At 37.5% G+C, this 25,637-nt stretch overlaps 1 protein-coding gene across 10 annotated transcripts in view; it reads right to left on the reverse strand.

Annotated features, from left to right (window-relative positions):
* ADAM22 (ADAM metallopeptidase domain 22) overlaps positions 1-25,637 on the reverse strand; it is a 235,085-nt gene that overhangs the window by 7,629 nt on the left and 201,819 nt on the right. The window contains exons 25-30 of one of the 10 annotated variants that reach the window (XM_027539325.1): positions 23,827-23,917; positions 19,802-19,819; positions 12,852-13,046; positions 10,454-10,554; positions 10,046-10,112; positions 5,142-5,228 (exon numbers count right to left, since the gene is read on the reverse strand). In XM_027539325.1, the coding sequence (XP_027395126.1) occupies positions 5,142-5,228; positions 10,046-10,112; positions 10,454-10,554; positions 12,852-13,046; positions 19,802-19,819; positions 23,827-23,917 (559 nt within the window). Of the gene's footprint in view, positions 1-5,141; positions 5,229-7,438; positions 7,550-9,297; positions 9,857-10,041; positions 10,113-10,453; positions 10,555-12,851; positions 13,047-19,801; positions 19,820-23,826; positions 23,918-25,637 lie in introns of those variants that run through there. The other 9 variants (XM_027539326.1, XM_027539333.1, XM_027539332.1 and 6 more) reach the window with 9 other exon arrangements.

A 25,637-nucleotide genomic window follows, 5' to 3' on the forward strand; every position in this document is an offset into this window, starting at 1 on the left:
ACTCTTCTTATTTGGAACATGTGTTCTCATCATGGAGATATTCCCTATGAAAAATGTGCATGAGCTCTTGGTGTATTATACTGCTCTTGTTTTATTCAGCATGTACAGTGGTAATATCCATGACTAAGCAAAGCACACTGGAAAAGCCCATATCTGCTATTTTGTTTTTAAAGTGAAAAAAAAAAAAAAAAACAGCTGAAAATGAAGAACCTCAACTTATACTGTGTCAATGAAAAATAGGCATGATCATTTAGCAGTAGCTACCCATTTCACAAACGTTACCACTACACATCCATGACTCCTCAATTCCTGGTACAAGGTGGAAATGACCCACATCACTGAAGTGGTTACACCTCCGTGCTGGAGCACCTGGGACTCATTTCAGCAGGGTGCATCTCACCTGCTGTGAGTGATTGATTTAGCCTGTGAGTGTCAGTGGTGGGGTAGCCTTCTGCTGCTGCTGCTTCTGCTAAGTCGCTTCAGTCGTGTCCGACTCTGCGAGACCCCATAGACGGCAGCCCACCAGGCTCCCCCATCCCTGGGATTCTCCAGGCAAGACCACTGGAGTGGGTTGCCATTTCCTTCTCCAATGCATGAAAGTGAAAAGTGAAAGTGAAGTCGCTCAGTCGTGCCTGACTCTTAGAGACCCCATGGACTGCAGCCCACCAGGCTCTTCCATCCAGGGCTTTTCCAGGCAAGAGTACTGGAGTGGGGTGCCATTGCCTTCTCCGCTTGACTGTACTGCCTGCATCAAATAAAGATATCTTTTCCTCCCTGATTCTAAATTTTGATTCCTATCCACAGATTATTCTTTGCTCTGGTTTTGCTGTAGTTTTCAAGTCAGTTTCTATTTTATGGACACTGAATTCAAGTTAAGGTTTGGAAATAATTTTTCCTACAAATCCTGAGATTTGATTCAATTTTAAGAATCAAGAATGACTCAGTTTACTTTTAATCTGTAATTCCTACTGTTTCCTCTATTTTTGGAAAATGTCCAGGACCAAATGGTCCTTCATGTGAACTGTCAGAATATTGCAACTGTTTGATGCCTCTTGTAGTAAAGCTCTCCACTGAAGAGAAGATGGGTGGAACTAAGAATATATAAATACTGCAAATCCTCTAAAGTATTATTAAAGCAATGTACTACTGTATCTTTTTCTAATTCAGAAATTAATGTTTGCTTTTTTTTTCAATTTTAGGAAAACATTTCAAATAGGACTGTGATCTTTAGGAAATAAATTCAGTATGTTCAAAATGAGCATATACTTTTGTATTAAATTTTAAATACATCCTTCTAAAATTAAGGCTACTAAACTGGGTTCAGATTTTTAGCCTAATCACTACTGATAAAACATCCAAGTTCAGAAGAGTCAGGTACACAAACAACTAAATCTCATTTACTTTAGGGGATCATACAAACCCAGTCATCTTTTTAACATGTTGCTGTGTGCATGTGTGTCCATAGCATGAGGTATTGGCTTATAGCTTCAAAGTCATGCCAGCCATTCACTTGGTCATGGTTCCAAGTGACCAGCTTTGTATATACACAGGGCCATTCCAATGAGGATGCTGGAAGTCCAGCTTCCCCTTAAAATATCTCCCTGGCCAAAGCCAACAATGAGTTAAAAACAAAGAGGTATCCTCCAGAACCTCAAAGAAATTACACATTTAGCACTTCTCAGGTTAACACACCAGTTTAACTGACACTTTGAACCCTAACAGGGAGAGAAACCAAGCAGCACAGTTTAGCAGGCGCGAGGGGCTTCAGGTCTAGGATTGAGTGGTGTGTGACAGCATCAGGGGACTTTCTTGGGGGACGCAGAGCACCAGAGCGGGGGTCAGAATAAGAGGAGAGAACAAGGTAAGGTAAGTTCGTTTAGGGAAAGTGAAAACAAACTTCAAAATTTTCACAAATATCTAAGAAAAATGTTTCTTCAAAACCGCCTCCAGGCACTTTTCTGAACCTGGCTACTTGCCTGGAGGTTCCAATCTGGCTTCCACCGAAAACCAAGCACCGACCCAGCTCATTCACCTTACAAAGTAAACTCTGGACAAATGCTAACCATTATCATTACTGCATTTTTTAAAGCCATAATAACCCATAATCATAATGGGTGCCATTGAGAATTACACTGTGAAGGTATGTCCATGTGCAGATGGATTGTGGGGTATTTGAGGGCTACATCAGACCTTCTGGGTTTGCCTTCTGTCCACAGACAAGGCCAATCTTGGTTCACTTCTGTCCCTCAGAACAGGCAAAAACCAGTCACACATACGTGGGACACATGCCCACCCCTTAATTCACTTGGCTGTGTTCATATGCAAATGTTATAGGAGTCTGATGGAAAAGGAACAGATGTCTGAGTCAGAGCCAGGCTCGTAATTTGGGTTCTGACACTTACTAGCTGTGTTACCTCGAGTTACTCTTCTGCCTCAGTGTCCTCCATACACAGAAAGGAAATAAGAACGCCTACATATCATGATGTTGCGAGAAATAAAGGAACAATGCAGGCACCCAATACATGACAGTTATTATCATTAGTTTCTTTCCAGAGTTATTACATTTCCACAAGATCACGGAAAAGAACTAACAAACCACGGATGAAGTGAGTAATCAAGTGGATAGCACACAACACCAAGGAAACCTTCCAAGAGCTGGTAGAGTACTGTCACCAGCGGACTGCTCCAGGATCTAGCTGTGAAAAGATAATGCGCTCACTGTGACCTCGCCTGCTCCTCTGTGATGATCTGAATATATACTGACAACAATTTGAACAAATACTGTCATATAAGAACTGGGTAAGGGAGCCCAAGCAAAGCAGTCTGATCACTCAAAATCTCCCTGCATTGGCTTTGCTCTTCAGAGTCATATAGATACCATTTTTCTTTTTCCAATGCTAGACTGTCTTTTGGACCAGTGTGCTGTAGTCAGAGTCCCCACTGATGCCACAAACCCCACACCACATGGGTGATTAATAAAGTGACCTTTGCCCTCATTGGTGGTTTTGGCAGGTAATCCTGAATGAATGACCTGGCGGCAGACGAAGCAGACCTGAGCTTAATAAGCATAGGGTTGGCAAAGCATAAGCCTTTGGGTCTCCTATGTGAGGCTTGGTGTGGACGGACAGTGGATGAAATTCACTCTGTTGTGTTAGTATCACATGTTCTAAGCCCTGGAACATCTCAATTATTTACCACTTCCACAAAAATTCTGGGTTGACTTTCAGGTCTTACGGGCATAATGCTTATTAACCCCCATATGACAGTTAACTTATAACCCTCCACTAAATTTTATCTAGCCTTTAAACATACATATGTATTTAATAAGGCATTCTTCGTGTGACTATCCACTGTAGGGACCAACGTCTCATCATGAGAGGAGATAAAGGAACCCTCTACCATTGCCCTTGCAGCTTTGCACGTGCAACGGGGGAAGCTGAAGCATTCCCCCATCCAAATTGCATTTATTCATGCAGCTTCTGGGCAGACCTGGGTGCTGATTTTAAGAAATGTGAACTCTGCTCTGGGAGCCACATAAACTACTCAGCTCACCCAGGGGAGGTGAATCAACTCTTCCGGAGTACCATTTCACAAATCAGTGTTACCAAAATGCTAAGTCCATTTAGGTCATGGAAGCCCTACCCCGTATGGGACCAAAGTCACTGTGTTGCTGTGTTTTGGTTCCATGGCTGATACAAGTTATAATCTGCCCACAAGCCTGAGGAAAATAGAAAGGAGAAGTAGGACCGCAGGTGAGCCAAGATTCCAAATAACATTCAAAATCATCTTACCTGTCTTGCTGACGCTGGCCATCTTGGGAGCTACAGGTGAGGTGGGATGTTTGAATGTGAGTGTATGTGCATGAAGTTCAGTGAGAAAGTGGTATTAGCAGAGGGGCAGGGAAGAAGGGGGAAGATGGGGTATAAAAGCAGGAGATATTTTTGTGAGCAAGCAGGGTTATGCTTTCCTTGAGTTATATGCAAATGTATGGATCAAATTAAAATGCAGCTTGGTCTAATCATTTTCTCAAACTATACATGTCTAAACTAAATGGTACACTGGAAGAGAAAGTCCACCTTGTATGGGTGCTGAGAGTTGAAAACACATACGTATTTTGATATCTGATCAATGCTGATCCAAGTCATGGCAATAAGGAATCTGAAAGCTAACTGTTGAAGTTATGCTCCGAAGCGGTAGTAATTGAGTCTATATTGCTTCTTTACATTAGTTGTCCACAAAGTTGTCAGATTTGAAGCATATGTTTACATCCAGGAAATCAGTTTGATATTGTAAAGAGAGGAAAAATGCCATTAGGAGCTCTTGGAAATTCTCGCTGACCTCTAATGTTAACTGAGCTGCAGTGAATTGAGTAAATTTGCTAGTTTCCAATATAGAGGAATACTCTGTCTGCTTTTTTGTGAATCAAGATCATGTTTCTGACCTTTTTCCTGGTTCCACCTGAAGGGTTAGACAACAACATTCTTACTGGAATAAAAAATTCCTTAGAGGCTTTTTTGAGAATCCTTAACACCCTTCTCAGCACAGCTCTTCTCTGATAGCAAATGGCTGTACTGAACAAACAAAGCCTCATCACATTCCATACTCTCTCTTGTGGTCAATAGTATCTCAATAATTTTCAAGTTCCATCAAATAATTGTTTTTACTAAAAGTAAAATGCTACTACATTTCATTTCATTACTTTTCATGTTTTTCCTTGAGTTTTTGTATGTACTATGCACTCTTAAGGCAGTAAGTAGGAAAAATGCATCATGAAACTGCTAGGTTCTAGAAATTAAATTGTTCAGGTTAATAGTGCTGCTTTATTAGTGGAAAGTATGCTTCATGCCCATAGAACACTACATAGCATAACATGAAGAGAAAGCTACTAAAAAGCTGAAGATGGTGATAGGGACATGCACTAAATGGCAACCCTTTCAAATATGTTCATTTGAAACATTCAGAAAAGAACTAGACTTGCTCATGAAGCCAAAAACAGAGGTCAAAAGGCAGCAAATAAACAAGAACCTTTTCCACCTATGGGAACTTGTATTGGGAGATACAAGATAGAAAACCAGTCACACAACAGTATTTGTATGTGCTGGGAGAGTTTGAAAAGGATATAAAATTAATTTATAAAATACCTAAAGTATGGTCCTTCAGTGTTTTTATTCACATCTTCTACCCACTTAGCTACATTATAGTCTCTTTTGAACCATGGGTTTAAATACCTGCAGAAAGCAATGGAAGGAACAAAGAAAGCAGAACAAGATAGAAAATCTGAAAATACACAGCACAAGCTTAGCAAGGATGTTCTTCACCCTCTAAATGCAAGTGACTATGGCAAATAAACCAGGATGGATGCTGGGTGATTATGAGGCAGTCTGTACAACAACATGACAATTAACTCAGCTACAAGAAGGCTCAAGGCATTCTAGCATATATTCAACTTTTCAGGGAAAGCCTTTCCAGTGGTTTCCCAAAGTGAATCAGAAACTCTCTTTCAGAATAATGTCACAGCCCCCTTCACCCACCTCCAAAGGCTTTTTCCAGGCCACCACTCATTTGTCTCCTTGGCTTTCAAATGATAATGGGCCTTTTTGAAAATATTCAGATGGCTGCAATTCCAACCTGGTGTTTCAGAATATAACATCCCAAGAACAATTAAAAGAAGCCAAGCTCTTTTTCCAATATGAAAGGAAAGATTTTACATGGCTTCTGTCTCATTCCTGAGAGCAGATCCCAAGCTGGAGTTTAGGAGAAAGGTGATCCAGCTGGCTCTATAATGAGCAGAAAGGGGCCCACTCCTCTGATCCTGGAGCCCCAACACACAGTATGGACCCAGCAGGCCTCCATGATCTTGAGGTGGGTTTTAACTTAGGTGCAGCTGCCATTCCATCCTTCCTCCCCTTTGTGCACTTCACATTCATGTTTCCAGTAGGAAATGCCTCAGAAGTTGCCTTCTGAGTGTCTGATCACTGGGTGAGTGATTGCCAGAGGATAATAATGACCTTAGCTAACATTTTCCTGATGGATCTGACAAAGTCTCCATCAGAATTACTGCACAAAGGAAGATGTTAAAATTATGAGTACAAGAGGTTTTATATTTTTTTTCCAGAGTTTCTTTTGATTTTTAACCCTGGAAGCCAAGCAAAAACACACCCTCTTAGAATATGTCCTTGTCAAATACATAAAGATTCAACAAATTCAGTCACAGAAGAATCTGGAAATTTTACACTGAGATTTCTCATTTAAAAGGTAACTTCCAGAGATACCATAGACAATGAAGATTTAAACTCAGTAAAATGTTTAAAGTTATTTCAAAACAAACCAGGGGAAATTATAAAATACACTGCTTTTTTTGTGGTTAAAGTTTGCTTCTTGCCTCCATATTTAGTTTTGGGGGGTTTTTTCGGTAGATACATTTAAATCAAGATACATTTCCACAGTTATACAAACAATATTAGATTATATTTCCAAAGTGCTTTCCCTCAAGTTTCCCTTTCCTTTTTAGTTATAACCAATGTACACTACAAAATAACATCGTCAGTTCCCTCCTGAGGGAAGGGCTTGCTTGCTTTTCATGCTTACAAGACCATTTTTGCTAAGATAGCGTCCGACTTGGGCACAACTCACACTTCTTTTTGCCTTTAGCCACAATCATTGCCAACTTGTGCTTTTGACAGAGATAGCCAATTAAAACTTGCATAAAGATTTCCACTAAGACTCTGAACAAAAAGAAAAAAGTCAAAAAGCAAGTGCAGCCACACATAAAGGCTAGTGAATGCTTTGGCCTGGGGAAACTGTAGAAAAAGCCCATGCAGCTGTTACTGGGTGAAACATAGCCGCACAGCAAACTCAGTCACCCACGGGCAGTCGGCCACTTCAAGGAGGAGACGTGTGTTCCTTTCACTGTCAATCTTAGAAGCTCCAAGGAACAGCCATGACTGTTCCAAGAAACAAACAGCCATGTGGCCTGACTTGCACATGTCAGGCCTTTCTCTCTGTGTCAGGGAGCATCTCAGAAAGCTGTGATCACTTCACGCTAGGTCACTGAAGAGAGCTCTCAATCGAGATTCCCTCTGGGGATGTGCCTATGAAAGTGTCTTCACAGTGGGCCTCCTAATAATCTCTAGGTCATGCTGGCTACAGTGATGAGATTTCATCACATTGCGATGCATCTGCCTATGTGGCTTGACTTGGCTTGTAGCGCAACATGCAAAAAAAAAAAAAAAAAAGCATTCAACAGGATAGGAGAGCCCTTTGTGTTCTCCAGAATGGAAAGGCAGAGGAAAATTAGCCAGTGCTGGCTGGACCAGGAGCACCTCTGAGCAGACGTTGGGGGTCAGTCAGAGATCAAATGACTCTGCTCTCAGCCAAGGAAGGGACTTGGAGGGAGATTAAGTGGCAGCCCAGAATGAAGGGGCAGGTGGAGACTGACCTGTGATCCAGACTCCCTGTCTGGGGGCTGTCAGAGCCCCCTGAGCTTATGCCTTGGGATGGGACTGTCTGGGCGAGGGAGTGCCCAGGCTCAGGTGCTTGGGGCTCCCTCCTGTAAAAACACAATATATAATACAAAGTCTAAGCCAAAAACCTTTTGTTTTTACATCATGTACAACAGTGAGGAAGATGCAAAAGCTTTGAGTGGAAAAACAATACAATAAACAAGGATGTTTTATAGCACAGTATGCATTTGTGGTGCACGGTTTCTTTAATGAACTCATGTTTCATCATCCTTTGGGATGATCAGATACTAAAGGGCATGTTGAAATAATGGACCTGATAGTAACTCTTAACCTAAAAAAAATTTAAAAGATATGTTTGTCTGTGGTCATACTGCTCCTCTTATAAGTCACACAAATGATATTGTTATATCAGATGCAATTGCAATTATTTAATAAACATGGGAAGTATTAAAAAAAACTTGACATAATTCCTGATATGTGTTAGGATTTCTTTTAAGAAAAATAAAACAAAACATAGTGTCTGGACAATAAGGTATATGAGAATGTGAGAAGTGGTCAGCTTCACAAACTTGGTTCCATTTAGCTTATATGGGTCATGTAACCAAATCTGAAAGTCTGAAAAATCTGAGAGCATCCTTAATACTTCTTCATAATGATGACTCCATTATGATGACTTATTAAATATAATAATTATCTCACAGGCAAGATTTCTCAAGGGCTGTCTACAGTATCATAATATTTGTTGCATGATAAATAATTTTTTAAAAAGTAAGTGATTTGCTAGAAAATGTCACTAAACACCAAGTATTCCTTGGGTCCTAAACTCATAGCTTTAATACAATATTGTATATCTGGTGGTTGTTCACTTAGGAGTTTTCAAAGCCTTGTTACAGGAAATACTGTTAAAGCACTACACAGTTACACAAAGGAAGTTCTGAAGAACATTCAGCAGTTTTACCTGTACTCTTGTGAGCAACTGAGATAAGCTAAGAAGCTCTTACCAGGTGACCTCATGCAAAACAAATCCAACATTCCAAGAGTTTATCCATGATGAGCCCTAAAGCATTCAAGCGCTTTGGGAATGTATAAGATAAACTCTAACAGAGTAGTTATTTGTGATGGAGTTCTATGATGCCATTCTGGACCATGCAATGGTATCACTGGAACCTATTTATCGTTGCTAAGGTAACATATCCTCTAGTAAACTGACAAGCCACTTACAAGACAATACCATCAGCAGGAAGCTCCAAATTTCAGGGCAATGTTATTGTCCTGGACTGAAAAAGGTAGGGTATATGATGGAAAAGCTAACGTGAGTTTCTGACAGGCAGTGAACAAATATCTGCTATTCAGATTTTTAAAGTATTAAGGCATGAAGAAGCAATAGAGATCCAGGGAATAATCACTAACACTGCAGTGAGACATAAGTAAAAACAACAACAAAAAAAATTAGGTAGGTCCAAAAAATATGGCTAATTAAAACCAGGTGGCAAGGTCCAGAAGAAAACCAAGGATGTGTTTCATTCCATGATGGGAGATAAAGGTTCCAAGAAGCTTGGTTTTGCTTGATTTTCTTAAGTGGAGAGACAAATTTTAAAAGTGTATGGTGTTTGCTACTGCTAAGCTGCTAAGTCGCTTCAGTTGTGTCCGACTCTGTTCGACCCCATAGATGGCAGCCCACAAGGCTCCCCCATCCCTGGGATTCTCCAGGCAGGAACACTGGAGTGGGTTGCCATTTCCTTCTCCAATGCATGAAAGTGAAAAGTGAAAGTGAAGTCACTCAGTCGTGTCCAACTCTTAGTGACCCCATGGACTGCAGCCTACCAGGCTCCTCCGTCCATGGGATTTTCCAGGCAAGAGTACTGGAGTGGGGTGCCATTGCCTTCTCCGATGGTGTTTACCTCATTATAAATGACTTTAAATGTAACTGCTAACCCCATCCGACTTAAAAAAAAATGTGGCTATCATTTAAAATACAGAGTGTTGCATTCAGTGACAATGATTCCGTTAAAGAGCAAGTTTAGGGAAATACCCTTTTAAATGTTCTCAGAAGGAAAATTTTAAAGGGACCCATATTCCAGTAGTCTGAGAGAATGCTTAGATGGCCATGAAGCCCTGGGAGCGGTGGTTTCACGCTGCGAACAGCTCTCATGCTCTAGTACGGTGGAAACTTCCCCCTGATGCTTCTAGGGTGTGTGAATATTGGGGAGAGGAAAGGTGACCCCTCTGAAATGGCTGGACCCCGGGCGATGAGAAGAAAGGAATGTTATCAAAATTCCCTTCAAACGGAACCAAAACACCACAATGGCAGGTTACTGGAGGACAAAGCCTGCAGCGAGGGTGAGACCCCCCACTAACAGGGAGTATTGGTATGGGCACAGTTGCGGAGATGCCTATGTAAAAGAGAAAAGCCATGGTTAATTTTAAAACAGCAAAATAAATAAATAAATAAAAGGATTAAAAAGACAAAACCAAGACCCAGAGGTATGGTTTACAGTTCTTTGATCATCAGCTTAATTAACATTTCACACTAATTGCACAGGACCTTGCAGGGTCTTTTTCCATTAGAGGTTCAGACTTACTCAGTTGAATTAGAACGAGGTCTAAATCTTTTGCCTCTGATTTTCTTTCTGTTGCCTCCCAGGTTACCTGAAAAAGATGGTTTATGGCTAGATTTGAATATAAAAAAAAAAAACAATTTCTGTGTGTTTAATTACACTGTATTTCAAGTGAATGCAATTCACAGCAGCACCAGCCCAGAACACAGATTTTCAGAGCAGCCTTCTCATGTACCCAGTGCACTGATGCTACCAAATCCCATCATTTCCCAACCAAGAAAAAAAACCGGATTCTCTCATAAGAAATGTTCTCCTCTCTGTTGGGAGAAGAGCTGAAGAACTAACGAAAAAGAACAAGTCTTTACAACCAGGCACCACACAATACAGAATTAAGGTTATGTGGACAGATGGGTTCAGAATGCTGCCCTATACCTTGCCAAGAGTTACTCCGAGGTCGTCCATTTTCACAGATGTCTGAAATATGTTTTGTGTCTGGAATCCTTTCACTCCAAGAATGAGAAAGTCCATTTGACCTGAAATTGAAAATGTGTATATACTGTTCAAAAATATAATCAAATGAATGTTTTGAAATCAGTAAGCAACATTTCTAAGCATTACTGAGCATTAAAATAAGAAAGAAAAAATCTGAAATGAAAGAATGAAGAAAACATGAAAGTCTTCATGAAGAAGGCAGAATTACACAACATTCAATTTAAGAAAAGTCAAATACAATGGAACCCCATTACAAGAGTTTGTAATTGAAAAGTATCAGGATACAGTGCAAGCCAATTACATTCCCAAGAACCACACAGAGCAAATACACTACATATTTCAGTTACATAATCCATGCAGCAAGAGTTATAATGGGGTCCCACCATAGATGTTTCTTAATTGTAAAGCAATGGCTTCCATTCAAGTAGTATGAGAACATGGACTTCCAAGAGATTTCAATAAGAATTGCTCAGTTGAACCTGGTTAACCTTTATCAAAGATTAATCTTTATCAAAACCTAATATTTAGGTTTTCTTAAACAATAAAATTATTTTCTGAGAATTGGCATTTTTCTCCACTAATATGCACCCCCCTCCCAAATATGGTACTGTTGGTTAACTGTCCAATAATGGAATTGAGTTAGATGTTTATCATGGAGCTTTCTCTCACAAAGTCCATGTACCATTAAGCCCTCTGCTTTTTGTGTCCTGCCATCTTTAAATGAATTGTCTACAAGAAGCAAAATTTACATACCTACCTTGAACCACATAAGAAAAGCATTTTGACAAACTGCATATACTTAGGAGGAATCACATAATTTGGTACAATATTTAAGTGTTTAAAAGTCAAAACCCATTGAGATTTTGCTAAAATCTGGTAAAGATTCAAATCAATATTTTAAGCTCTTCTTGAAGTACTTTAGAAAATAGTGCTGTAATTTAAATCTTTTCCATATATCATTCCAGTTAATTGCTAAAAACATCTATTTTAAAAGGAACCTTCTACTGATGAATGAAAATAAATGGAACTCAGCACAATTATTATGTAATTCCCTAGATTTTTCACCATCATTTGCTAAGTATAAAGTAACTCTTATTTTGTACAAAAGAACAATAGAAATTCTCCTGGAATCTATTGATTTTTACACTTATTTACCATGTGATTTGATTTAAAATTAAATATTTGATCAAGAAAATATATACTGTGAGGATTTTAAGAAAAGATCATTCTCTTAGCTAAAAAGTACCCAATGAATTAAAAGAATAAAATGTTTGAACATCCTTCTATAGAACTGTACTCCTTATGCAAAGACTAATAATTTAACTTTAGATTTATGCTATGTTATCTGAGTAAAAAAATCCTTTATGCTGAGGACAGTTCCACAGCAGTTCCCAAATCTCACTAATTCCTTCAATTTCTTTTTTTCCTGATGTTTATAAAGAGTGAGATCCACTGCAGAATTTTTGTAGATTACTCTATTTAGAACCTCAGAAGAGATCATGTTTCTTCTCAATAAACTAGCAATTTCCCTTTCAGTCCATAAAGGAACTACTGTGCCCAAAGTATACATTTCAGCCCTATCAACAATTTTAAAGAAACTCTTCCAGAGGAATATTTAAGTTTTTTTCAATGTGAATGAAGGTCTCATTTCCTAAAACATTCTATTTATTTCTTCTGTCAGCTTATTTTATTAAGCATTTATAAAGCATGGAGAATTTTAAATGGTCTTATTTCCCTTAAGACCATAGAGCAAGAATACAGCCTTCAAGTTTAAGACATATAAATAATATACTAACCCCATCTGGACTGCTATAAAACTCAAATATTAAAAATGCTTAAATTAATTTGGCAACCAGCTCTAAATTATAAAGTCTAGAATTAATCATTCCAGGAATGAAAGGCAAAATCATAATATTCAAATATATGATTCACAGAGAAGCAATCGTTTTTTCACAGCAAGCTTAGCTTTGATAAATTTAAAATTTTAAAAATTCAATGCAGCATTTATATTAATAACCAATTTATTTTAACAACTGCTTTTACTGAAGCGTGACAGTAACCTTTTTCTTTGACTACCAAACATGACATAAAGCTCACCATTTAAAATACAATAAAATACTATGTGTAGTTTCTGAAGCAGTAGAAGAGCAAGATTGAAAAATCCTGGAGTTTCTATGTAGACTTAGGGTTGTTATTTGCTTAGTTTTCTTTTGTTTGGTTTTCTGGCCTGATTTGTTAAACCACTGGTTCTGAGCATATGGCATTTTGAAGTATAGTAATCAAAGAACAAAGGATACTATTTTTTAACATTCAAGAAAGAAGGAAGAAGTAATCAAACCTGCTGCAAAATAATGAAATGTTCTGACTAATGGAATAATGTGTGATGGAACAGGTAGAAATCTGAAAATGCGACAGAAAAGCAGACCTCTTCTTAGAACTAGATGCTGAGTTTGTGCTGACTCCAGGAGGAATGTCGCTATAAAAAGAGTCGCCATCTCCAGGCTTTTTTACATAATCTCCCTGGGGTAACTGTCTAAGGCATAATAAACATTTCAAAGTCAGAAAACAAGACACACACATGAACACAGACATATACAAATATTATTTTAGGAAAAAAGAGGTAGGGATAATGATCTACATGAATCAAATCTATAACAACATGTAAGAATATTAATAAATGTGACAAGTTAAAGTCATTCTAATTGTAGAGGTCAGAAATGCAATCACTGAAGTCTTTACAATCTGGATGAATATACCCTTGTTTCAGGGGAAAAATATGAAAAGATGAGGTTTTTCACTATAACTTCATTACACTTAGAGATGTTAATTGCCATTTTGTCTTTAAAAACAAACAAACAAAAAAAAAAACCCTGGTGCTGAAGAAGACATATCAAGACAGACAGTCCTTGCCCAGATAAGGTATCCTTTTTTTCACTGTGGTGTGTAAACTATTTGTAATTTCTAAATACTATAAATGTGATCTTAATTTGGCCTTAAAAGAACTGACTGATTTCTAAACTGTTCTATAATTTAATCCAAATAAATTATTTGAATTCTCTATTCAATCTGGGGCCTCACTATTCATTTAGCAGAAATATAAAGAAATCAAAAGAGATTCAAATGTCAATCAAAAATGTAATTCTGTTAACTGCACACTAGAATATGTAAAGGAAGATAATTTAGCAAGAGGAAGAAAGAGTTGAAAAATAATGGAATTCTTGTTGATACTATAGAAAGATACTTATAGGTGGCTGGTGGATGACCTCAATTTTTTATCTCCAACAAGGGAAAATCTACATAGTCTGCACTATTACCGACTCTATTCACTCTGATTTTGAATTAACTGAGATTGGAACATATTTTTATTACTTCTGCTAAGGGAACAGGGTAGAAAACTTTAGATAGAACTGCCTTGTCAATGCTCCTACTTTGGTAGTTAATCTGATTTTTTGCCAGTGCATGACCCCCAGACAGGCATGGCTAATAAAATTTTACAACCAACAAAAAGCACCTATATTAACTTGTGTGATCTACCTCTCCCCTTTAAGGAAATCAAATTTCTCATTAGATTTGTATGTAGGATTAATATAACTTTTGATTCATATTCTTTCAAAGTATTTGTGACTTTAGATCATAAATGTAATCTTTTTTTCCCAGTATATTATGAAACATTAATTTTATAGAAAAGATATGTAATTCCCATATTTATACTGTTAATAACACAAATGACATATCTGTTTGTGGAAGAGATATTTAACTGTCTGGAATCATATTTTCTGTCTTGCCTCCTATCAGTAAAATGCTCTAGCAATTTTTTGAAAAATAAAAAAAATCAAAGTTTTGTAAGTTGCCTCAGGTAGGAAAATTGCCTTTTGTATCATACCAATACTTATAAAAGAATGCCAAAGAACATCCCATTAACATTACATTTCCAATAATAATCTTTATGGTTAACAAGTCATTTTTGTCACTGTTACCTTTAATGATAATTTTTATAAGCTGATGAGATGTGGTTTACTAAATTCAAATTTATATGCTGTGCTTACTTGCTCTGTCGTGTCTGACTCTTTGCAACCCCATGGATTGTATCCTACCAGGCTCCTCTGTCCATGGGGATTCTCCAGGCAAGAATACTAGAGTGGGTTGCCATGCTGTCCTCCAGGGGATATTCCCAACCCAGGAATCGAACCCACATCTCCCGCATTGCAGGTGGATTCTTTACCGACTAAGCCACCAGGGAAGCCCAAGAATACTGGAGTGGGTAGCCTATCCCTTCTCCAGGGGATCTTCCCGACCCAGAAATCAAACCAGGGTCTTCTGCATTGCAAGTGGATTCTTTACCAGCTACGCTACCAGGGAAGCCCATAAATTCAAAGCAAATAAATACAAGTTGTGACTTTACTTGACTTTGCACCCAAATTACTCTTTCTTTACATGGTTTTGGCATTCAGGCATTTACCAAGGGTTCACTTATCTGAGACTGCAGGCTTAAATGGACTGCTTCTCACAATGGATGGGGCTCAATGGTTTTGCCTGTTTGTTTAGCTAAGCATGGTTTACAAATCCTTCAGTGTAATTTCTCTGCAGTCCATGTTCATCTTTCACACTGCACACAAACATCCTAAATGCTACACATGTCATAACTATGGGCTTCAGTCAAAGGGTTGAAAGGAAAGTTTAAGTGCAGTGAACTTTGAGGGGCATGGCTTTGCTTTTATCCCAGGCAAACTAGACTCTTCTCTATCTCTACCATGAAGTCTTCGAAATAAAGAAATTACACTTTATTCTTCTTAAAATTCCACAAAGAATGCATATAACTCCTTCACACAGTAAATGCGTTAAAATGTTAATAATAACAGATGATAAACTTTGTTAAAGATCTTTTAATACTATTTAACAGCCTTCACTGTCCAGAAATTTATTCTTTTTTAAATATCCAATTATATCTTATTATAAACCTACTTCTTCCTGATTAACCTTTAGTGAAGATAGAGAATATCAGGTCCCTATGATCAATAAAATACTACTTCATCATTTGTTATAAAAGACCATAAATGACCAAGTAACTGATAGCTTTAAATGTGTTAAAATTGAATTTATTTTTCTAGTCTTTATGCTTTTCTTCCTAAATTTTACTAGTTTCATAGAATTTTGGGATCAGGTGGCCTGATCAGTACTAAGTTTTATAATGGAAAAATTACCTCAAATTTCCCACATCACAAGCAAATATTTTAGACATGTGAATTTTTCTATAAATAATAACCAAAAGAAAATAAAACTTATTTAGCTAAATTATTTTTCCTCAAAAAGGATTCCTATTATAAGAGAAGTCTGATCTTTCCTTAAAGGGTCTGCTGAACCACTATATTTAACTTAATAATCCTTACACATACTCAAAAGGAGATCATAATGAAAAAAATTAAGTCTTAACCTTAAGACTGAAGGAGGCACTTTCCCAAAGCTTTGTTGGTGTCTGGGCTGTCTGCTATTGGAATTGTCACACTGCTGTCTGAAGAAATGTTTTGTACTGTGTACTAAGTCACATTGACAGATGCATGAATATCACTATAATAATATTAAAAAAACTAAAAAACTAAGAAAGTCTTGGGGAAAAAAAGGAGGGAGGTTTACAAGCAGAAAGTAAAGTGGCTAAAACAGGGTAACAGAGAGGAAAGATATGGGGAAGGGGGTTTCTGCTTAAGGTATGGATCAGGAAGATATGAACTAATTATTTATTCTGATTCATATTATGTATGTTCATTAATGTATGTTCATTTCAGACAAAAGAATATTGCACCTGAATAAGGATGCTTTATAAATCCAAATTTAATGAAATCCAAGTTTAATGCTTTATAAATCCAAATTTAATGAATTCAATTTAACTTGAATTAAATCCAAGTTTAATTGCACCTGAATAAGGATGCTTTATAAATCCAAGTTTATTCTATTGCTATTTGCAAAACTGCCTGAAAACTAAAATTCAAACTTCTAATTCTTATTGCAAAGTATATAGCTGCTAACTCCCAAAGCAATTATGCTAAAATAGAAACAATAGCATCAACTGAAAAATAGATGGAAGCCTTCTTTCCTGGAGATTTTAAAGAAAATTATCAATAATCATCCTTCTAACTAGACGATATCTAAGAATTCTCCTTGGCTCCTCAGTCCCATGGCTCTACCCTTCACAAGATGACACTGGCAGATTTATATTTATTTATTTGTTTACTTATTTATTTATTTTTGCCATACTCACAGCATTTGGAATCCTAGTTCCCCAGCCAGGGATCTAACCTCGGCCCCTGCCCTGGACCGCCAGGGAAGTTGCCAACCCTGGCAGGCCTAAAGTGATATAATTCATGTATGAAGTTCTGTCTCCCAGAATGGGCTTCTATCTTTTATTAGGCAGCTTATAAACAAAAAGAAAAAGAAAAAAAGGGCTTGCTTCTAATCTTTTTGCCAGATGTGAAATTAAACCTATCACACATTCCATCAATATAAAGAAAACCTGGGGGACACATTCTCTGGTGGGAAAATTTACCAGGTTATCAGGTTTCTTCACAAAATTACTTGCCTGACATTTCCAGTCATTTGAAAGTTATGCTGAGTTTGGCATTTCTGAGCCATTGTATCCTTAATTAAAGAATCTCATAACTGGCTACATACTTAATATGTATTTAGTGTCAAAACAAAGCTGTATGTTCACCAATGCTTTCACACCAGGATGCGTGGTCCTCACTCATGTCAGGAATGCTGCCTTTCTCTTTAAGGACAACCATACCTACTTATCTCTTTCATCTGAGGATTAGAGAAACACAAAGTCTTCAGAGACCACATATCAGTAACTTTCCTTACTAGAAAGCTTCACAGATTACAAAGAACTTTGTCTGCATTCGGGATTGGGGAAAGTTTAAGTGATTTCCCAAGATCACATACTAGCAGGTAGATTTCTGATTCATTCTAGATTGGTCTTCCCACCATGGAACTTCAGAGCAAAACTTAATTTAAAAGCAACTCAAATTTTTTATTTCTATTCCCTGGCATCCTTTGGAATTGGGCACATCTTTATTGGAATATCTTCAGATATTTTCAAGTGATTGTAAATTTCCTAATGTAGGCTTTGGTCCATTGGTCTTATCACCTTCTCTATAACCACTAAAATACATTCTAATAAAAGACTGTCCTTCAGAAGATATTTATATACTCACAACTTCCTGCTAAAGTTCATTCCTTGCAGCTTCTCCATTTTAACAATTATTATATAACCCTATATAATACCTGGAAAATCCCATGGACAGAGGAGCCTGGTAGTCTACAGTCCATGGGGTTGCAAAGAGTCGGACACAACTGAGCGACTTCACTTTCACTTTTCATACAACCCTAAGAGTCATAAGTTTCAGACAATCATAAGGGCAAAAATAAATAAAATTTGTGCTGAAATATATAAAAAAATAGTACCTGCTGAAAAGTGACAACTCTCAAAATATAAACTAGACTTCAAAGAGTGTCCAGATTGATGAAATGGTGACTCAGTATTCATCATATACTGGTAATACTCCCAGGATTACCAGGAGGCATGAAATTACATCAGGCACAAAAAAGAGATTTCTAACAAAAAATTTCTTAACTGTATCTATGCATATATTGAGTTAGAATAAGAAATCGGTGCTCAGGTTTACATATTTACCATTTGTTTTTGTAATGTGGGCAATTCCTTTATTCTGGAGAATACCCCTGGTGAGAACACGTCTTAGAGCACCATAACAATTTTGCTTACATTACATATTTATGACACTGCGCTTTCCTTTTCAAATAGTAAGCAATATTAAATTACACTGCAGAGTTAATTCTTACAGAAATGGAGCCAAATCACCAGTTTTTGATCTTTGTAGTATAATTTTATTTTTCACTGAAGAAAGCCACCAAATTTACATTTCTGGTATAACTGATCAACATCTACCCAACAGAAAGCATAAGTAGCTTCGGCTCTTCTTCAGTGTTTTTTGGACACAGAGTTTAAAACGTGTCACAAAGAAATCTATTTCCTTTATTTAAATAATTTTGTTTCAGTTTTACTTTCTCCATTAATGATAGAAGTCAGTGACTCCAGAGCAAGGTCATTATTTTCTAATATTTATGGCTAACTGGGCCAGGATCTCAATGGGTACCCTGTGGGTACCACTTATGGCTAAAACCTTATACAGATTTTAAATTATAACATAGAAGGAAAAAGAACAAAGTTTAAAATTCTAGTTTGTGAAAAAAAAATGAAAGCTGTGGCTAGGGTCTGATAAAGTGTCACATTTATTACATCTTATTTCTAATCTGCCTCCGACATTTCCTACAATTGTGGGAAAAGTTAGGAGCCTGCATAGGCATCTTGAGTACAAAACTAGGACTATATGATGTGGTCTTAGATGGTCAATTTCCAGTATATTTTAATTTTTTGGTATCAATAGTTAATAGCAATTGTAAGTTTTTAAATGTGAAAAGTGAGGAGTGTACCTCAACATGGGCTAATTTAGATTTAGAAAAAATAGGCAAGTTTTACCTAATTACATGAATGCTTTGTATCTCTTTAGACACTGCTGGCTAAACATAGATTTTAAGGTTATATGAACAGAGTGCCTGACTTTATGGGCTTTTTATTGAAAAAAAAATAGTGTAGTAGGCAATCAGAGATTATTACTATGCAAATTATTTCTTTCAAAACCTGTACAATTATCTAATCTGTAAAAAAAAATTTCTTATGCAGAGATAAAACCGATTCCTCAAATGCCAAGATGCTCTCCTGATCACAATACTGTGCCTATATAAATTTTATCATTTATTAATGAAAGTTAGCAAAATAACAACAATCACTAAAAATAAATTCCTTTAGAAATCATTGGGCAAGAAAATGTTATAAATGTGAAGAAAAGCCAATCAACTAATGTAAACAAAGGTGACACCTTAACATAAAGGAATTTTGTTTTAGGTAGGAAAAAATCAACTTCTAAATATATATTACTATAAAAGTAACACAAATAAGAATGACTAATTATAGTTTTGTTGGATGACAAAACCATTAAACTAAATAATGATAAATCCATTTTAAACTAACACATTCCACGGCAACAGTACTAAAATGATCATTTCAAGGCCATGAAAAATCAAGATTAGTTTATGACCACTACAACATAAAAACAAAAGTAAACTTAATTTATAACGGTATGTATGAATTCCAAAGATGATAACAAGATTTAAACCTTTTGGTTTTCAGTTTTATGTTCAGATATTCTTATCACATACCTCTGCTCTCGATAGTTTCTTTTTATGGACAAGAAGAGAGAGAGAGAGAAAGAATTAGTTACCTAAAAAAATACATTAAGAGAAATCACTAAACATAAAAGCACTTGATGAAAGATCTCCACTAGAATTTCTAATTGCAGAATTAAAATGAAGATCAAAAACACAGTCTCCCCCTGCCGCTGCCTCACACACACACACACACACACACCCTCACATACACAAATTTCACTTCATCTTTTGAAGAAATGACACCAAAGGGTTAGTGACAACATTTTCAAGTAACCATTGTTTAAAAGCATAAAGCTTCAGTTATTAAAAAGTAATTGTTTTCTCAATGTCAACTGTTATCATATTAAACATTTAGTAATGTCCTGAAGTCAACCTTATTTCAAATATAGGTTTTCAGACATGCACATTGATTTAAATAAGGAAACTAGTCAAGTTATATATATATAAAATGTGTTTTCATGCAAATAAAAATTATAATTCATTCTTTATGGAATATATGCCACAAACTAGAGCTCATCCTAAGAATTTCAAATATGAAGACATAAATGCCCATCAGAACATTTTGTGTATGATAGAATGAGAATCCACAGCTGTTATGGACCTCCCAAGTCATCACATCACTGTGAAGTTTCACTGAAAGCAACAGTGGTAATACTTTGTTTAAAGTCTCCTAAAATAAAACTGCATGAGTTTCAGAATAAATCATTCTGAAACAAAAATGTGTTCTAGAGAGTGTGGTAAGGAGGTGCCAATGATTTTTAATTTTTAAATAAAACAAGCTAACTTCAAAATTTCTATCCTGACCTAACTAGCTGTCAGTATTTTGAAGACTTGTTGGAAGGTGAAGCAACTATCAGGTAGGCTCCTCCTTCCAAGATCAAGGCTAAGGTTGCTGTATAGATTTTGTAGCACTTTTACCTGTCAATCTATTCCATGAATTCTCTGGGCATCTTGCTTAATAATGAGTTCATGAGAGTAAAAGTGCCAATTTGAGATTTAATATTTTTCATTCCTGAAACTATCATATACGGGAGAAAAATAAGCCAAAATACTTCAATTCAACATGTTTTACTTTTTATCCCCTCAATCTGATTCCCTGAGCGATCCACCAGTTACAAATGAGTATTCCTCATTTCCTATTCCTTCTATTACCCCAAGACTTGGAGAAGGGGTAGAAAGTTTAATTGGAAGGATTAATGAGAAAATGAGTTCTCAAGTCCTAAATTCGCTTGGCATTTTAAATAGAATATTCATGAATTTAATTACTGTATTAAAATTTCTACATCCTTATTCTATTTTTATACAAATTCTGAATAAATGTAGTAACATTAAAACTTTCATCATTCGGGTTCAAATTATTTATGAAGAGAATACTGTAGTAGGAACTAGATTCTGCAAAGTACATATATTCAGAAACAAAGAAGTGAAATCACTTAAATTTCATAAAAATAAGAAATGATATACAGAAAGAAATATTTTTCATTCTAATCATTAAAACAAACAGACACAGATAATTTCATTAGCAGTAGGATTAGATGTTCAGGTTTCATATTTTTGAAAGGGTAATTTTTCCCAAGATTTTAAACGTGAAATATCAGTTTACATCAATAGGTGGCAGAAAACTAACAGAACTAACAATTTTGCTTTCCCTCCCGCATGACCAAACGAAATCACTGAGCTACTTCACAATAGCAATGGTGTGATGGCAACTACTACATGAGCCTTGCACAAGGGAAGTCAAGGAAATAGTGTGACGCTGAGATAGGGCTAACTCAGCTAAGGCATTAGAGAGCTCAAACAATATATGTGCAGAAAAGCCTTTCTTTCAGACATACAATTTTATACTCCAAATTATGCTGAAATCAGCTGGTGCAAATATAAGCATGCAAAGTGCCAAACAATCTGCACATTAAAGAGGCATTTGCTACACTAGGCTGCTGCTGCTGCTGCTGCTAAGTCGCTTCAGTCGTGTCCAACTCTGTGTGACCCCATAGACGGCAGCCCACCAGGCTCCCCCGTCCCTGGGATTATCCAGGCAAGAACACTGGAGTGGGTTGCCATTTCCTTCTCCAATGCATGAAAGTGAAAAGTGAAAGTGAAGCCATTCAGTCGTGTCCGACTCTTAGCGACCCCATGGACTGCAGCCTACCAGGCTCCTCCGTCCATGGGATTTTCCAGGCAAGAGTACTGGAGTGGGGTGCCATTGCCTTCTCCATACACTATGCTAGGCCATGTTAACTATATTATGCTAAACTTTACCCTGCTGTCTGTGCTATTTATTGACACAGCCTTGCACAAATGTCTTTCTGCATTTTTGTACTTACAACATAGAAAGTTTATCCTGGCAGTCAACTAATTACTCTCTTTTCAGCCAAAATAACTTCAGTGTTTTGACCTCACAGCCAGCAATACCCATATACTAGTTTAAAGACGTGTCTTTTAATTCAGTTGGGTTAAAACCATGGCTTTCCTGGTGGCTCAGAGGTTAAAGTGTCTGCCTCCAATGCGGGAGACCTGGGTTTGATCCCTGGGTCAGGAAGATCCCCTGGAGAAGGAAGTAGTAACCCACTCCAGTATTCTTGCCTGGAGAATCCCATGGACGGAGAAGCCTGGTAGGCTACAGTCCACAGGGTCACAAAGAGTCGGACACGACTGAACGACTTCACTTTCACTTTTCACTTTCAAAACAATGTCAGGCAGTGATAATAGTAATAACAAATGATTATATACACTATGCTGCTGCTGCTGCTGCTAAGTCGCTTCAGTCGTGTCCAACTCTGTGCAACCCCATAGACAGCAGCCCACCAGGCTTCCCTGTCCCTGGTATTCTCCAGGCAAGAACACTGGAGTGGGTATACACTATGCTAGTCAATGCCTAATCAAAAAAGTTTGGTTCATTTAAGTTTAATTTTATTAAACATAAGTTATTTGAATACTAAGGAAACTTTTCACATCATAAGTTGAAGTACTTAACAAGGGAAATGAGCACATTAAGTATACAAAAAGTCTGGAATCTGTGAAGTCATTTACTTAGCTAAATGCTGCTGCTGCTAAGTCGCTTCAGTCGTGTCCGACTCTGTGTGACCCCAGCGACGGCAGCCCACCAGGCTCCCCCGTCCCTGGGATTCTCCAGGCAAGAGTACTGGAGTGGGTTGCCATTTCCTTCTCCAATGTATGAAAGTGAAAAGTGAAAGTGAAATCACTCAGTCGGGTCCAACTCTTAGCGACCCCATGGACTGCAGCCTACCAGGCTCCTCTGCCCATGGGATTTTCCAGGCAAGAGTACTGGAGTGGGTTGCCATTGCCTTCTCCAGCTAAATGCTAAGGGGATCCAATATTCAAAAGTTACATAATGTGTAACTTTTTAAATCTTACACATAGAAACAAAGAATGGTAAGCTGAACTTTGAAGCTTAAGAATTAGGTTTCTAAAAGTTGTAACTTAGAGTTGAATTTTAATTTTAACACATTACATCTCTGAAGTTTTTCCTTCCCACAAAACACTCACGTATTTAACAAATAACAATGTCTTCTTCACATTGGTTGGGCAGAGGTTTGGCTCTTGGCAGGATCCCTGCTCATAGCAGGAAGCACTAAGGAGCTGATCCTGCTCTTGATCTTGTTGATATCACCCTTGTTACTAAACGCTATGCTGTCTCATACACTATCCTGCCTAGATGTGGAGGAATGGGTTTAAGTCAAGAGAATCTGCATCACTAAACAGCCAACCAACACAGCCTTTGTATGAGACACGATTTAGATTGATTTTTGTTTCATGTAATGGTTTTAAAATAATATTCAATATTTTTAGAATAGATGGGAGTTAATCTCAAAATCTAAAAAATGATAAATTACTGTTACCTCTAATCATGCCAAGGATCATCATGGATTGAATACTGAACCAGACTGATTTTCACTGCAGGTTTATTTATCCAATGATACAAAAATTTTTAGAATCATTTAGATAAATATTTTAAAGTACAGTTTGACAGTAATATACTGAGCCATTTCACTTACTTATAGCCCCATGCAGTAATTCCTAATATGAGGGCCAGCACTAAAATGGTGCCAGCAATTATGCCTATTATAATATTGGTACCAGCAACACCTGGGGGGAGAAAAAAAACAATGAAGATCAGTGAATACAGCTGAAATTTTGATATAAAATTCTTTCAGGAACTTTATTCTCCAGATTAATGATCATCACACTAATAACATTTGTTTTAAAAAGTGAGCATTTTTTCCTTTATACAGTTTAATTTTAGAGAAGCTTTTTCCCAAATTTTATTTATGTATTCAGATATAATTGTGACAAAACACTCTATCAGTTTCAGGCATATGACAATGATTTGATATTCCTATATATCTTGAAATTAAAAGCAGGCATTTTTAAGGGAAGAGAAATCAACCATAACTTAGCAATTTGATCAATTGGTTTTTGAAAAATAATTATTTGCATATGTTCCCTTTTAATTCTTGTCCAAGTGCATTTTGAATGGTTTTTTTCCATGTATTTTTCTGGAAAATATAATGAGGTCATTGAACTAACATAAAGAATAAAATACGGAGAAGAAAGGAGTATCACTATAAAGCACAATACCCCTGGGGAGGAATACTTAGAAATCATATTTTGGACTCCAACCTCTTCCCTAGAAATTCTAGAAATGTTATTGTTCTTATCACTCCATTTTCACAACCAGTGTAAGGTCCTTATTTTGTGTGATATTTTGTCTGTGTAAATATAAGCTTCTAAAGGGAGAAGACATGGCTACAGATGGTCAGGTGGTATACATTATAAAAGACTGTAGTTCCCAGTCTTGCCAATAATGACTGTGGTATCTGGGAAAAACAATGGAAAATACAGAGTCAGGTGAGCTGGAGACTGGTGCTGATGACCTGTGAGAGCGAGGATGCACCAGACTGGCAGGGGGCCAGGGCAGGGCTGGAGATAAGGACCGGGTGATGGTGCTGTTGTGTCCGGCAGCAATAACAGTCAGACAGTCTGTGATGCAATTCTTAAGGGATCACAGCAGTGAAAGGGGTCCAGTGAGTCAAAGGACTGGACAACAAGCCCAAGTAAAAGCCCGAGAGCAGAAAATGCAGGCTGGAGGCCTGCCTGGCTTCTGGCTCAGAAGACCTGTTTGGTTGATAAAGACTTATATTCCATGTTAAATTGCGGGGCTCTCACCCAGGGCAGCTTAGTTAGCTCTTTGTCTGCTGCACTCCTGAGGAATCAAAGACAGTAATCATGGATGACTGGAACAGATTCCAATTCCCCATGATGGAGTGGCAGCCTCTCTATCTGGGAGCCCTCAGGAGTCACATGGGACAGCAGGGCTCAGACATCCAGGAGACTAGCCGACTCCACCCTGCCCCAGTCATCTGTGGGATAGAGGGTGCAGATACCAGAGGACTCCTGGGGCATTGGGATTTTCCCACTGTAAGACCTAGCCCATCTCCCCTTCTTTTCTTTCCAGAGATTTAACATGCGTGAGTGCTTAGTCACTCAGTCATGTCTGACTCTTTCCAATCCTTTTAACTAGCTTGCCAGGCTCCTCTGTCCAGGGGATTTTTCAGGTAAGAATGCTGGGGTTGCCATTTCCTCCCTCAGGGGATCTTCCCAACTCAGGGACTGAACCAGCATCTCCTGTGTCTTCTGCATTGCAGGCGGATTCTTTACCCACTGAGCCATGGGGAGAGCTCCAGAAAATTAACAGGGATCAATAGACCCTGATGCTGGGAAGGAGGGCAGGAGGAGAAAGGGGGGACAGAGAATGAGATGGTTGGATGGCATCACTGACTCAATGGACATGAGTTTGAGCAAACTC

This window comes from Bos indicus x Bos taurus, chromosome 4 (assembly GCF_003369695.1).
Source record: "Bos indicus x Bos taurus breed Angus x Brahman F1 hybrid chromosome 4, Bos_hybrid_MaternalHap_v2.0, whole genome shotgun sequence".
NCBI lineage: Eukaryota > Metazoa > Chordata > Mammalia > Artiodactyla > Bovidae > Bos > Bos indicus x Bos taurus.